Genomic DNA, 17,057 nt, shown 5'->3' with positions numbered 1-17,057 from the left:
GAAAAAAGATACAAAGTCACTTAGTTGCCTTTATCCAAACATTCTGATTCACAATAATCACATTAGATAGGTTTTGCCAAAAGCTCTCTCTCATTTTCCATTTACAAATGCAGCAAATCTTGCAGCATCTTCTTAGTTAGGCTGCTACTATCCTATCTGTTTTTTTTGTTTGGTTGGTTGGTTGGTTTTTTCGTTGCTGTTTTTTTTTTGTTGTTGTTTTTTGTTGTTTTTTTTTTTTACTGCAAGTTATTTCTGAATAGATTAGAACTAAGACCTCTATTAGCAAATTCTGTGGTGTGACTGAATGACTTCCTTATGTGAAATTTGCTAAATAATTACATAAGAAGACTATCATATTTTGTGTTAATAAGTATTTTGTTGTAGAGACCAAGAATGCATGTTGCAGTAGTAGTTTTAAATCATCATACATAGTCCATTTTAAAAGTCTGAATAATAATAGCTCAAAGGTTAACCAAAGTAAATTAAGAGGATAATGCTGGTTATGTTTTATAGTTAGATGGCAACATATAGCTGGACACCATCTAAACTGTTTTATAGATTGGGCTTCGGTTTGCAACCTATTTCATGCAGGCAATCCCCTTAGCCATCTGTGGGACTAATGAAAGTAATTTTTAGGTCTTGCAATGCAAACATGTTTATATAATTCATTTCCTAGGCCTAGACACTTGAAGGTTTTGTGTTATAGGTTATACTTATAAAAATATTAATAATCCAGTAGAACAGAGCATCAAGTCAATACATAGAAACCTACAAACGAGGAAAAAAAAAGACAAACTTGCCTTCAATAGCTGCTGGTTTCTTTCTTGGACTATGTTCTAGAAGAAGACGAGGTGATACCATTTCCTTATGTCCTGCACATGAATATACAGGTTAAGAAACATGGAAAATACATTAACTAAAAGTCTGAGCATATTGACTAGGAAGATGATTTCCCTTCAGAATTGCTCATGTTTAAAATATTACATTTCACATAAAAGCTGTTATCTTCCAGACACCATAGGAATAAAATGTATTTCTCAAAAAATGTAGTGATTTAACTTTAAGAGATGCATTTTAAATCAATAAAGACCAAGTGACTCAAGCATGTGCTGAAATGCCTATAGGTCCATTTTTCTTCATTAGATTAAAAACTTCAGAAGAATAATACTATAATAATAAGGTTATATATTCATGATGTCTATTCTACAATAAAAGCATATTTTCTCTGGGAGGCAAATGATCTTCATCTTTTTCCCTCTAGTCCACTTATTACGAACGTCTAGAAACACTGCTAAAAAAATATTATGCTTCTCCTCCTCAAGAACTGTTCTTAATTATCCAACACCACACAGTTTGTGCACTTGTAAATACTGCCTAACTTCAGATTCCCACTGCCAAGTGAAATACCTCAACTCTCTTGAAGTAATGAACTACAGTCTCCCGTAGACTTAAATTGGGCCTTTTTGTACTAAACAGATGCCCAGTTTCCATGCTGAAGTGAAATATTTTTCACTTCGTTTCTTCAGGTTTTCACAAACAGATTTACAGCACACATTTCTTTTATGGTTTATAATGTCAGTTTGAGGTTTCCTGATTTTCTTCTATTGTTTCTATATCTGGGATTTATTTTTATTAGCTATCATGTCATTGTCACTTGGACAGAACAATTTGTTGAGTATCCTGTGAAATACATTTATTAGTGAAATACAATACAAATACAGTCATATGCACCAGCACACACTGCACCAGAGCACACATGCAATAAGGCTGTTAGATTTCAGATCCAGCTTCACAACAAAAACTCAAATGCATGCCTTCTGCTTGGTGATAGTCTCAGAAGAGGAATAAAGATTGAAACGAGCCTTGGAAATTGGAGTATCACACTTACCCTTCTCGTTTACAAAGGCATTTATACTCATGGGGAATGCGTGAGAAAAACATCATCTTGAAGACAGCAGTGGGATTTGAGCACCATGAGAAAAACATCATCTTGAAGTCAGCAGTGGAATTTAAGCACCATAAATGTTTTTGTATCTCATCAGCATACATATGATTGCAGACAAATAATTTGCAAGCTTGTAGCTTAGTTCACCTGCTAATTTATATAAAATATCACACATGGATCTACTCAAACTTGACTTGTATGCCTGAGCCACTGACAAAATTAATGCACTTAAGGCACTACACAACAATTGATAAAAATCTCAGGTTTTAGATGTATTTCCTGTCGTGGCAGTAATCACAACTGAATATTTATTGATTTCATCACAGAATGTCACTAGCCTCATGTGACTAAAATGAACAGTAGGCAAACTTCAGGAATCCAGATGTCTAGCCATAATTTTCCACTTTGAGATTCAAAAAAACATCTTGAAATTGCTAACTGGGCTAACAAGATGCTGAATAGCATTTATTCCTAGTGAGAACAGAAATGTTACATCTATAACCTCTGTCAATGTATGGAAACTTCATTAACTGTTTTTTCAGTCTGAACATCCTAGTTCAGAAGGAAAACCAAAACAATGTAAATTTTAATTAAGAATGAGCAAATAATATTATTCTTTCTGCTAGTGTTCATTAGAGGCTTGGACAATTGTTTGATATTTGTTTTTATTTTATGTTAAATTCGTTTGTATTTATGCTAGATCACTATGCTAAATGGAAAAAAATGATACATTTTACAGTTTACACCAATTGCTTTGTAATAAAAATAAAGTACAGTGCCTCAAAATGCTGAGTAGGTAAGTAATAAAGAAAGGTAACCAATAATTTGGATTTCAGTGTGGTATTTACTGTGTGGAGCACTGACCTAACACCTTTAGGTCAAAGTATAGGATGGCCCCATTATTTTCCTGTTCTTTGCTGTAGCAGCAGCTTGCTAATGATTGCACCAGTGATAGTTAGTATAATGCCAGTGCGATACCACTTATTGCTAATGACTTGTCAAGTTCTATTTTACAGTTTTACAAGTTTTAAGCAAATCATTTATTTCATGCAAATTGATCACATGATCTAATATGAGAGTGTTTTAAGCTCCAAAATCTTAAGATTCACAGATCAAAAACTTTCCCTTAGGCCAGAGTGTTTGTTCTGAACAGGTTTCCATCCACTCTGATAAAAAGCCTCTTTAATGTTTCCATGTGTTATTAAATGTATCTCTATTCACTTTGATGGGAATGCAAAGGACAGTAGCTGAATAAATATTTTATCCATTCTTTTGATGAAATATGTTAAAGTGGTTACCGTAAGTCAAATTTCTTTTCTCTTCCTTTTTCTTTCCTCTGTAAGTTATAAAGCATATGTGGCTCTCTTCACTATGGAAAATTCATAAATTAAAAATGAAGAATTGGCCTCAGTATATCAGACCATTAGAATGAATGGTGTCTGCTGTCTTGATTCTAGCAGTGGCCAGTTGGACATATCTGTGATGTAAATAAGAGGAAGGCAGGATATGTTTAAAGATCTCTGTAGATAATCAATCTAATTCATGAATTACAAGAAGTCATTACACAGAATACTACTATTATTATTATTGGACATACAGTTAACACTCTGCTTTAGAAATGCAGCCACATCATATCTCCGGCTTTTATAGATGGCATGGTTTTTTTGCTCCTCATTTCACATGTAGTCTTTGTTTTTCCACCATGTGATAAGCTAAATAATTTTACAAATATTTATTAGGGTTTGATTCCCCAAAAGGCTTGTAGTTGCAAACACAAAAGTGTGTATAAATTTCTATGCCTAATCAGTTCATGCAGTTGTGCTACAGACACCTCCATATATGATATTGTAAATAGCTATCTGAGAATGTATACAGCTGATGGAGACTGACAAAGAATGAAATGTTTTGACTTTAAGCCCATTGGAATGCACTCACCAAGAGAAAAAATGTCATGTTAAGACATGAGTATCTTCCTGTACTGCCTGAAAGGAAAAAAACATGCTGCAAAGATGATTAGGAGCTGTAAGACACTAGATCCTAAGCTGTAAGACACTAGATACTAAAATGAATACTTCATTGAAACTAAGCCACAGTCTTTAAGATCTGTGAAATTTCTGTCATCGATGTTTATTAAAACATTTGAGATGTGATAAAGAAATTCCTTCTCACTTGGTTTATGAATATTTTAGATTTTATATTGCATGATAAGGAATACAAGACAAACTATAATTACCTTCCTTTTCTCATTCTAGTGAGCATTATTATTATTTTAAAACAACTAGAAACACTCTGAAGGGTGCAGTTGAATACAAGGAGAAATTATACCATTCTGGAAAGGAATATGATGACTGTAAACTTCTCCATATCACAGAATCATAGAACAGCTTGGGTTGAAAGAGATATTAAAGATTTCCTTCATGTCACCCTCTAGATCAAGTTGTCCAGGGCCCCATTCAACCTGGCCTTGAGCATCTCCAGGAAGGGGGCATGCATAGCTTCTCTGGGCAATTGGTTCCATTGCCTCATCACAATCTGTGTAAAAAAAATTCTTTCTAATATCTAAACTAAATCTCCCTCTTTTAGTTTAAAACCATTCCCATATGTTCTATATGCCGGTGTAAAAAGTTGGTCTTCCTCCTGTTTATAAGCTCCCTTTAAGTTCTGGAAGGCTGCAATGAGGTTTCCCCTAAGACTTCTCTTCTCCAGACTGAACAAGCCCAACTCCCTCAGCCTTTCCTCATAGAAGAAGTGCTCCAGTCCTCTGATCATTTTTGTGGCCATCCTCTGTACCCGTTCCAACAGCTCCACTGATATTTTCCTCATATCCAAGTTTTAGTTATCTGGACATCAGGAATCCTACAGGCCCATAATACCAGTGCTTTGGCAGTGCCTCTCAAATAGCACAGAAAAATATCTTCAAATAAATCTTGATTTGCCCAGATGTGATATTTTTACTTAAAGATAGTTGAAATTTAAAAAAAAAAAAAAAAATCAGTTAAGTGAGCTCTTCGCAGAATCATTTATTATGAAACATAGATTCAGATCAAATGTTTCATGAAGCTCAGATAAAGAAATGGACTAGAAGAATGAGATAAGACTGCCAAAAATGCTTTTAGAGGACTGAAATCTTAATGGAATCCCACTGTTCTGTCTATGCTTCCAGTTTTGACATGTAAGTTACTTGAAGTTAAAGTTGAGCTTCCCTTGTTGTTAGTCATTATTCTTCAGAAGTTAGTCTTTCACTGTTTGGAGGAAGGTTATTGCCACTTAGTATATGTGCATGAAAAACTACGAGCAAATCATTTTCCATTGTGATAGAATAGCTGAGGATCAAGAGGCTGTGTAACTGTACTGAATAATGCCAATACTCACTTTGGGGAAGGAAGGAAGGAACTTAAGTGCAAGTGCCCTAAATAGACAATCATTCTGAGAAAAGAATAGTTCTGGTAACATGATGTAGACTAGTGAATTAAATGGTGCCTGGAAAAATTACTGGGCTCTGGAATGCAAACACACATAGCATGCAACGTGTTTTGATTGATATCTGACAATTTTGATCTGTACCAAGTAGCACCGTCTCAAACAATTCACTGGCTGAGTCTGGGAGTTACCAAGGGACAGGCTCCATTCTCAACAGACAGATGGAATAAAGACAGCCACTTCTATCAAGAGGAGATGTTGTGAATGTGGATGACTATAGCAGAAGGAATATCATCCAGACAAAAGTAGTGATCGAGTTTAATTTAGTTACCTAAATTAAAAGTGATAATAATATTGTCAAATGGAAAAAAATAGTTTTAATAGAATCTTAATGGTCCTTCTGGAACTCAATTTTTAACTGTTATGATAGAATTAACGTATAATAAAAGGAAGTTTTCAGGGAAGTCTGTCCTGGAAGACAGTAAGTATTTCAGTTTTTTTATTACACTCAGGTTACGGATGTTTATAAATGGATAATTGCCTGATATGCAGTGAAAATCTCATTTTGCATGGGGTTGATATCAACTGAGGAAATACATTTTTACAGTATGTCTAGCAATTACTAGTAGCTTAAAATTTTCATATTCTGTATCATATTCTGGCTATTTCCCAGTCATTATTATGATGCATAAGAAAATGTTAAAACTATGTGTTCCACTTGGGTTTTAAATAGTGCAGATAGCACTGGAACTCTACTTAGTGTCTAACTTGTGCATAAAGCATGTTATTGAGAGATACTCCTCCCTCAACACACAGATAACAAATCCTAGCTTATTAAAAGTAACCTAACAGCCTTGGGAGGTCAACCACCTATTAGGCTAAAAGCAAGGACTGATAGGTTAACAGTAAAGGTGCAGGAAGGATGGTTGCAAACTGATAATCTAAATGCTTTTTGGAATATAGTAAGGTGAAAGATTAAATTTCCTTTCTCAAGGAGCCAACTAAATAGCAGCAGCAACTTGATAGTCTTCTATTTTTAATATGTAGACATTTGACTTCATCCTTTAGTTTTAATGATGCATTCCTATCTGTAATTACACTTTTACACCTATACAATATATTAGGTACTTGTGCATGTATGGACACGTGTACGCATGTATGTACATATACATGCAAATCCATGTAGGTTTTTTAATGAACTTTCTGAAGGGAAATTTTTTGTCTTGTTCAACTTGGTTTAATAACTGAACAAGCATGAATTTCCATTGGCTCATTATCCCAGAGCTTGTGTGAACATCAGTTTGTACATTTTCATGTAGCTACCAAATTTGCAGGTGGGAACTTGCTTGATATTTTTTTCTTTTTCCATGGTTTTGTATCTCATATAGTACAAATGTGCATAAAAAATATGAAAGTGATGTAAGAAAGAGAGACAAGGGTAGAGCTATGGGAGTGATATTCGCTGTTTTAACCTACAACCAGATTTACTGGTTCAACCAGAAACTTTTGCAATATATCTTAGTCGCACCAGAGAGCTGTGCAGTTAAATTCACTTACAACAATATATCTGTTGAGAATTCTTTTTCAGAGATTTTTACACACTGAGGCTCCAAAATCCCTCTTTCACTCAATATGTATCTTGTGAAAAGTGTTCAAATTTTTATGTTCAAAAGATTAATGTTTTTAAGCAATAAAGTTTTAACATTTTTTTTCCACTACACATTAAATCACACAGCCTGACATTAAAAGGAGGAAACTGAATAGAAATGTCAGATTTATAGTGTTCTAGCATCCCCACTTCATTATGACACCAGTAATTGCACCATACTTCGGCTGTACATTGTGTAGCAAATTTTAGTCAACATGGCCAAGAGTTAATGAGTAGGAAGTTTATTAATATCATTTCACGTGGGTTTGCTTCTGTTCCATGTCATCATCACATGATACTCAGCTCCCTCTGCTGTCTCTACTTCCTCCCGCTACTTATCACCTGCATTTATTGTGTAAAGATAATCTTACATGGTATGTTTAGAAACATTTAAAGCCAAATCTCAAGAAACTGAGTTCATGGGAAGGGAAAATGAGTTATTCTATGAAAATAATGGGCTGCTATTGCTGCACACTGAAATGCTAAAAGACTGTACAAGCAGATTATAAAATGAAGAGACATATCCAGCTTTTCCCTCTTCCCTAAATAAATTGGTATCATGTCCAGCAATCCCTAGTATAATTAATATGAATGTATGGAGTTGGTACAGATTAATACTTTTTGCAATATGAAGTATCCACAGGAAAATAATTAAAACAGAGAAAAGAAAACAGTGCAATTAAATATTTTCTGCTACACTTAAACAGAATGGAAAGGACTGATAAGATGTTATGGTGAAAGGCAATAGACTGACTATGTCAAGGAATCACTGCACAGTAATCTGTGAACTATTTGTATTTGGTTTATCTGTACATACTGTCATTTCAACTGTCATTAGTCCAAATACACTCAGTTCTAAACTCAGGAAAGCTAACTGGACATTACTTCAGGACTGCAAAAACTTTATATTGTCTTCAAGAAAGAATGCATGTGCTAAGTCTTGTTAAACAATGGCAACATCATATTAGCAAAATCAAATTACAGATCTCTCACTATAATCTCACACAAATCTCTCACTATCTCTCACACAAAATCTCTCACAAATCTTTCACTATAATCAGAGATATTTGCTAATAACAAATATAGCTAATATAGAAATCACTGGAAATCCAACGGAATCCAAATAGATATGAGCACAAACCAAGAAGTTTTCAACCTCTCTGATTCTTTTTCCAGAATGAAAGGAAGAAAAGGTTAATGTAAGTTACTTGACCATCACCAAAGACAGTGAGTCTATAAGCATTTTTCTGCAGTTAGTATTTTAATGCTGCAATTTGCAGTTAGGGAAAAAAGAGCTGAAAAATGCTATTAGATCAAATATCAGGATTAGGACACAGTTTTGCAGAGGTGTTGGCTACTAACTCATGTTTCTCACTCCCACTGAAATCAATGAAAGTTAAATATTAGGTAGGCGCTAAGTTTGTAATACCTTTCAAGGTTAGACTCTTTGTTATTAATAAATTATCATATTGATAATACAGAATTATTGAAATTTGAGGCTAAAATTTACATCCCTTAAAATACTTGATGGCGTTAAGTTTGATGTAACACTTGTCGTCAAATGTTGTTTCTACAGCACAACAGTATACGTGGCTTCAAATATTTCAGGCTGAAACAATTTCCGGTGAAGCTTCTGCTGTTCTGTAAGTGGTAGGAAGGATGGTGAGATACTCTGGAACAGACAGACTCTAACATTGGAAATAATCATCTCTTTATCCAAACTCATTCTGCTTAAGTTTGATTCTTCTGCTCCCTTTCCATTTCCCAGGAAATATTTTGTTTTCTGTAGTTGGCTGTTTTAAGACAAACAGTCCTGAGACCTACTTTCATGAGTTCCAGTCCTTTGTGCTGATTTTTGGGAAAATGACTTGACTTACCATACCTACATATGAACTCATATAATGGAAATTTTCTGAAATAAAGGAATATTCTAAGCATGCAGAGTGTAAAAGTTTCCAAATGGCTTAAATTCAATTAAAGTGAAAGCTACACATTATTGTAGCTTTTTTGTGTGCCAAGGATATTTAAGCTTCTTTTGTTTGGCACATTCAGAAAATGAATGCTCTCTATCTACTTCCAAGAAATTATTTATCTCTATATTTTTTTTTCCTTTTCCACTTCCATCATTTCCAAAATGCTATTGTCTTTTCTTCAATTTTTCATACTTTTTGGAGTAGCATTGCTGATTTCTTTGCTGAGCCAACAGCTGCTCCTAATAATGCCATCTTATATGAAAACATGTCATTTTATGTCTTTATTTGAACAAAATTGTTGCTTGAGTATTTTTAGCATACTTCTTGAATGTTTGCAGGCTCTTTTTCAACCAGCTTTAGACTTTTAAAAGTTAACTTTTAGGCAGTTAAATCTAGATAAGTCACCCGAGGGATCCATTTATAGTCAATGGAGAGAAATTGGTACCTTCAAAGGGTGATTCATCTTTTGTATCTTAGGCATCTCTTTTAGGATTAAATTGTTCTCTAGAGGCCTCCATTTCATACCATTGGCTATAAAGACATCTAAAGGTTAGAGTTTGGCAATTAACTTTTGGATATGTACGTGAGGTGCAATGAATTACAAATATCTCATTTTGCAATTGTACTTAAGTATGACACTATATGCCAGCAAAATATTTCAGGACTAAAATTATGAGCCATGCATGTTCCCCCCCCCCCCCCCCACCCCAAGATTAACTGCAGCTTAGTAATGTAATGCTTCCCCACCACCTGGGAATTATATAAATGAAGATCATATGGAATGAAAGGATTCTGTTGTCAAGCCTAACAGAAAAATATTAAAATATTATTGATGTTTAATGCTTTGTGTGTGCATTGAATGTCTTTTGAACTCTATGTGCTATTTACCCTGTCAACTGTTACATAACCATGTATTGAAAGACAAAGTGAAAAAAAAAGGGAAAGAAACTTCCATCTTTGCTAGAAGAATAATCTGTCAGGATAAAGTTTGAACCCTACTAACTGAAGTTTGTCAGAGGTATTTGCCACTGACTTTAGTAACAGATTTTGCTTCCAACCTTGCTTGTAATGTTATCTCAGATCTCTTGAGTAAAATCATTAATAATTCCTACAAATAACTAGTTCTATGTATTTCAAATACAGATACCGTCAGCAAAACCTACAATATAAATAACCATTAGGTTATTTTCAATATACTGATTTTTAAAAGCTACTCAGTCTAGGACTGAATATGAGCCTCTTTCTTTCAGTTGTGTTTTTCCCCACATGTGAAACCATTAAACATTTAAGAAGAACCAAATATATATGCTCTTACGGCTGATATTTTTCTTTTAGAAACTAAGTTTTGTTTCTTTTTTTTTGTTTTGTTTGCTTTCTGAGTAACTTGCTTTCAAAACTAAAGTGTCTGAGTCTTTTGATTTTAGATTTTTTAGATATTATTAGATAATTTTTTGAAATGACCTTTGATTTGAAATGCTATGAATGAACTATATGAAATATCTATATATAATAAGAGAAGATTGCCCTAGTTATCCTAAGTTTGCCCAGAGACATGGTGGATGCCCTGTCCCTGGAGACTTTCAAGGCGAGGCTGGATCAGGCTGTGGGCAATCTGATCTAGCTGCGGTGTCCCTGTTCATTGCAGGGGAGTTGGACTGAATGACCTTTAACAGCCCCTTCCAACTCTAAGGTTTATATGATTCTATGATTCTAAGAATAATAATAAAAATGTAATAATACTGCAGCAATACTTTGTTAGTATAGTCTTTCATATTCAATTGGTTTGTTTTCATTAAAATCAAGAATTTAGCCTCATACCACCAATGGTTTTGGCTTTACATTATATCACAAAGCTGATTCCAGGGAGTGCAGTAAACTATTAAAAAAAGAAATCAGTTCCTCTCTACAGAATCAGAATGCCAAGCATTCCCTGGGTAGCTGCTTCTAAGACAGTGAAAGTCATTTGAAATTTTTTTGGCAAAGTTACAATAAAGTGCCATAAGAGTGTTGACAGATGCAGCTTGGTGTGCCAGCATCTGGCTCTGATTCACAGTGGGATGATATAAACAGGCAGTAATAGATAGCTGTTTTGCCACTGTGGGATGGTGTCAGGATTGTGTGCTGATAACGTCTCTATTAGAAGATCAATGTCATTCCAGAATTTACCCAAATAGACACATCTACTGGGGTGAGGAGGGAGTCACAGAGAAAAACAAGATTGAAGTGACACCAGTAGACTTTTTCTCAAAGCTTTGTAAAACAGAATTGAAATGTAAAGAAGCAATACTTAGACACTAAATGAGAGCTAAAGTTATTGCAAGAATTGCTCATTAATAAATCAGTTGGACATTTTTCAACAATTAAAATATGACTTCAGTTTATTACTTCTTTCTTTTCAGACTGTACTCGGAAGTCTCCCAGAAGATCACTAGTGGAATAAATGCTTTTGTCACTGAATCATCTTCATTTACGTCAACAGCAGAAACAAATGTACTGACAAGTTTGATCATATGAAGTTGGTTTTTTTTTTCATAAACAACTATGGATAATTAACTGCCAGATCTAGACATCAGTCTAAATGAGTCTCCATAAGTTCTGGGGTATGGCACTGCCTCTGGAGGGACAAGGTTGTCAGGTACCTTCCTTGTTTAAAAAGTAAAACTGGAAAATATTCACATCTTCCAGACTCTCCCTTTAGAATTTCGCTAATGTAAATATCTGTTTTGCTTATTTTAGACTCTAGAGAAGAGGACTACTGGGTAAGGTGCAACAGAAAACAGCTCTCCCCCTCTGCCAAATAGTAATAATAATGATAATAATAATAATAATAGTTATATCTATGGATTCTCTAGCATTCTCTAGCAAATTTGAAAGACTGAAACTCTGCCAGCAGTTTCTCTTGCTGAATTTCTCTGAACAATAAGCAAATATCACATTATTTTCTTACTGAATATGTTCATTTTTCCTGCATCAATACACGATGAGAGGAACTGCAGTTGTAACAAAGTAGACCCATATAAATCTGATGTAACAATGTGAAAAGTTAGGCAATGCCACTGATATATCCACAATAAATCCTAGTCTTCAATCAAGTAAGAGTGACTCTTAAAAATAGTTCAGTGGTTTAAAGTGTTTTTCTATCCGAACAGAAGACGGCAAGTATTTAACTCCAGTGCTGTCCCACAAAGAATGCAGGCTTTTTTACATTCAAAATTAGTTACTCAATACTCTCAGATCTTACACAGCATTTTTTTTTCCCATGATCTTAAAATACTAATGTATACTTATATCAGTATCTCCATAAATCATTTTAGATATTAAATGGCAAGTATCACACTGGCACTGTCTTGCACTTCTCTTACCACATTCATGTAGTGGAAATAATCCCTGCTGTACAACTGAATACCTTTTGACAATAGAAAAGAGGATACAAGTATTGTAAGAACACTGTAGACACAGAGGTCATTCAATATGTCACTTCTTTCAGAAACCAAGCTAACCGTAGTATTCCTAACAGAATTTGGTCACAATTTGCCTGAATTTGTTATCTATATAATTTATATATGTGCATATGTATATATACTTCTTATTAACATAATAGCACATTGGGTGAGACTTGGATTAATTTTTAATGAGAAAGTAGGGTGACTTTTCCATTATAAGATACACTCTTGCAGTATACATGTGCCAGAAATCTTGATGAGATTCTCCTTTGCAAATGTTATGTCAACAGCATAAGATTAACAATACTGTCTACTACAGCCTCTGGAAATACACAATAAACAATAAACATATGAGAGTAGACTGATGAAATGAAGTGTTATGGTCCCATTCCTTGAGGAATTCCTTGAGGAGATACTGGATATAAAGAAGTTTTTTTATGATAAGGGTGATGAGACACTGGAACAGGTTGCCCAGAGAGGTGGTAGATACCCCATGCTTGAAGACATTCAATGTCAGGCTGGATGGGCCTCTGAGCAACCTGATCTAGTGGTAAGTGTCCCTGTTCGTTGCAGGGGGGATGGACTACATCATCTTTAAGGGTCCCTTCCAACTCAAATGATTCTATGATTCTAAATTAACTAAAATAAACTTCCAAGTAATTAAAATAAAAACAAAAGCTAAACAGAAATATTTGGTATATCTGCAGGAAACAAGGGTGCCAAATTAGAATCAAATAACCAAAAGACGCTTATCACTTAATTCAGAAGTATGCAACATGCACAACCACATGCTGAGATAGGCATGCAAAAAGAGGGTCACAAAAATAATTGTTTCTTTGGATAGTTGAAAAGAAAAGACACTTGTTTGAACAACATGATCTGCCACAGTAATGCAGAAAATGACATTTATACTATTCTGGATGAAGCATGTGGTAAAATTGTAGGGAAAGAGGAGGAGTAGAGTATTGTGGGGGGTGAACTAAATAGAGTAGATCCAGTTAACTTAGAGAAGCGTACTCCATACTCAAGTAGTGACCAGACACTGTCACTGAAGTACCATCTGTGTTGGTAAAGATTTTAAACTCTCAAAAGGCAAGGAAAGAGTTATAAAAATAAAATTAGTGGTTTGTACTAAAATATAATCTTTCCTACCAATAACATATGGAAATATGAATAAGAACATCAGAAATATCACTCAGAACAAAATTCAAGAATATTAAATAAATTATCAAATACATGGAGATGACTTTATCCATGAAACTAGACAAAAGAAATTCAGTAGCCTTTTACATTGGAAAGGGTATCTTGGGCCTCAGGAGTACCAGAGTCAGTAAAAGAATGGGGGTGCCATTCAGAACAAGTATGCCACAACATCTATTAAAAAACAAGTCTTCCTCTGTAGGTCTTAAAGCTTTGGAAGTGTACGAAACTACTCAATGTCAGGGACAAATACTGATCAGAGAAACAAGGAAGTGACTGTGGATGCTTCATGAAGCAGCTTAGCAAGAATTCTCCTTTCTACGGTGTCTTATAGATCCATGGCATACAGTGGAATAATGGAATGAATGTTTCATTCATTTTTTTTAGAGCTACATCTACTGTAACAACGTGAAACATTGAGTAAATAAAGAAAATTTCAGTCTCACTTTTTAAAAGCAAAGCAAGAGCATTATCTCCGGTATATTGTTCAAGTGACTATCAAAATATATTAACTGATATATTTTGAAAAGCGTATGTAATTCAGGAAATGCATGTCTATGGTTGTAGCTTTTAATTATATGATCACTATAAAATGCAAGATTAAGTAATATACTGTACTTTAAAATCGTGTATACATTTATATAAACATAAAATTATTCAATATTGCCAATAATATGATTTTTTTTCCATTTATTACTATAATTGAAATGTTAAGTCTATATATTGTGCCTAAAGAGTGTAATGAATGGGAAACTGATCTTATTAAACTCGGAAATGGAAATTCATGTTTGGTGTAAATATTGAACATATTTTACAAAATAGCCAGTACATCTCTGTGAAGAAATTTTCCTTTTTTTTTTTTTTTTTTCTTTTCACAAACAGTAACATTGGGATTACCACACATCACTCCTGATTTTAAAGTATTGAGGTGTCAGGTCGACTGTAATAGAATTCTTTACATGAATTGTCATCACATTTCTTTGTTTGGACAAAGTAATTTACCATTACATATATAAACCAAAGAAGGGATGAAATATATCAGATTGTAAAGTAATTGGTTATTAGGCATATTAAAGGGACTTGGTGTTTTCCACACATCTATCTATACAAGAAAATGAATTATCATAATTCAGTTCACAAAGGCCAGTGTGCAACGGGCACATTACATGTGAAAAGCAGTAGCAAACACTAAGTGTTCAAGTGGCATTCAGCAATTTCTGTAAATAGCACAGAACTAAGCATACTGGGCCTTTACCTTGCTTCTCAGAAACGTGGTCTGAATTTTTCAGCACTGTTTCTCAGAGACTGTGAATTGACTAAATCTGGTTACGAAGACAATACTTTATCTTAACTTTCATAAATATATGTCATGCTTTTCCACAACAACCATTCACAACATTTAACTTTTCATGCTAACAAGTGACTTAGTAAGTCAAAAAGCATCTGTTTCACAGATGGAGTCACTGCTAGACTTTTGTAGACCCAAAGCTGAGGAACTACCCTCTTCCTAGAAATCAGATGATTTAAGCATCTCTATGATTTGTTTTTTCTTTCTGAGCTGTCTCTCTTTTTGTTTACCTGTAAAAGTAACTGACCACCCAATGATGACTGAATATTTATGAAGCTATGCTTATTCTGTGATTTCTCAACACAGATCTGTCATTGCATGGTGAAGTGGCGCACAGCAAATACCGGGAAGCAAAAGTAGACTGTTCTGTATTTTATCTTCTGAAATTCAACTCACTACAGACACCCCTGTCTATCTCCATACTTCCCTTCATGGTCATTCCAGTTTTCTTGTGCCCGGAAAGGTAAAAACTGGAAAGCAGTCTTCTCCAAAATGCCTTTCTCACAGCAGATCTGCTCTGCCTTAGGAGAGTACCAAATAGCCCAGGAAGCTGTCTAGAGAAACAGTTCTGACACATGTCAAAGCTGTTTGCAGACATCAAAAGAACTCCAAGAGAGATCTTGAAGAGCTCCATGGATATCTTCACATTGTGTTTTATTAATGATACGTCTGCATAAAGCCAGAGACTGGGTGAATCACATCTGGTACAGGGAGTTATTTTGTAAATTGAAGCAAAACTGAAGGTCTCTAGAAATTTTTTTAATATTTCTCACAGTCTGATCTATTTATAACTAACTGCCTTTAAAGAACCCAGAGGTGATACAATATTTTTCTCCCTTTTAATCCAACCATGACACTCTCTATGTCATTCTTTGAGAAAAGGCCAAATCAACATTCTCCCTTTAAAATACCAAGGTTATTCATTTTCTCTCCACAAATAACTGTGTCCTCACTCTCCCCCTTTTGAGAGATGTTTCTCAGCTACATCCCTAGGGTATCCTAGCTTTAAGTGTACCAGAACATAGCAAGAGAAGAGCAAAGGTACAAAGTAGAGATAAGGAAACACAGACTTTTCAGAGGAGTACCAGTGGAGACCTTCTTGTTGAAATAATGACAAAGCAAAGCTTGTAATGCTTAGAAGGTACCTTCATATTTCATCCTTGATTTTTCATAAATACCGTTGCTTTCCATTTCTAGGATTATGTCCTCTCTACCATGTTCTGTTGTGCTGGATGATTTCCATTATGATTTCAGAAGGAACAGGATCAATTAAATAAAGTCTGGGCAAACTGAATTAATCTAACATTTTAAGACAGTACTCAGTTACAGTAAGTCACTTTAGCTACTTTTCTGCCTATGATTTTTGTGCGTTAGAACAGATAAGCATGGAGATGTGGGAAGGGAGAAGATAAAGCACAGAGGTAATTGCTCAGCTAAGATATTTTATATAGTAAGAGCATCAATAGTTCACTTCTTGAAGCATTCCGGGGTTAAGATTTACTATTTGCAGGGGAAAAAAAAACAATAAGCTATTAACAGTAAGTTCCTTTCTCTTGCATTTCAGAAAAAAAAAAAAAAAAAAAAGCATGGAATGTTTTAGCAATTTCTATAGCCTTCATTTGACTCTGCTTTTAACATAGCCTTGCTTTTAATTCATGCATTGTAGACAGAAAATTAAAAGCTTTAATAAGACAGCCATTAGATCTTATGCTTTATTAAAACTATTTGCACAATATTTTTGCACTTGTGAGATCTTTCAACAACACAAATCACACTTTTAATGCATAAGGAAGCAGAAATTCTCAGGAAAACAGAAACATATTAGAAGTTCAATGATGTAGGAAAATACCTGGATAAAAATCCCCGTGCGCAAACATGTCAATCACATAGCGACAGAATGCATATTGATCTAACAGATGAAAGAGGAAAAAAGAGTAATGAAGAAAGCAAATTAAACTGTTGTTTCTGCTTAACGGTGAAGATGAAGTTTGGCAATGTAAAGACCCACTTGGGGGATATGCTTACATATTCTTACTTATTTTGTCTTGTTTATTTTTCCCCTGGACTTGACTTCTACACG

General features: G+C 34.5%; 1 protein-coding gene across 1 annotated transcript in view; it reads right to left on the bottom strand.

Moving 5' to 3' along the window:
- TRDN (triadin) overlaps window positions 1-17,057 on the bottom strand; it is a 208,455-nt gene that overhangs the window by 112,987 nt on the left and 78,411 nt on the right. Inside the window, exons 12-13 of the mRNA XM_040697502.2 lie at window positions 16,827-16,886; window positions 801-872 (exon numbers count right to left, since the gene is read on the bottom strand). Of these exons, the coding sequence (XP_040553436.2) occupies window positions 801-872; window positions 16,827-16,886 (132 nt within the window). The remainder of the gene's footprint in view (window positions 1-800; window positions 873-16,826; window positions 16,887-17,057) is intronic.

The sequence above is a fragment of the Gallus gallus genome, chromosome 3, assembly GCF_016699485.2.
Source record: "Gallus gallus isolate bGalGal1 chromosome 3, bGalGal1.mat.broiler.GRCg7b, whole genome shotgun sequence".
Lineage (NCBI taxonomy): Eukaryota > Metazoa > Chordata > Aves > Galliformes > Phasianidae > Gallus > Gallus gallus.
This window is presented reverse-complemented; position numbering and strand designations above follow the sequence as displayed.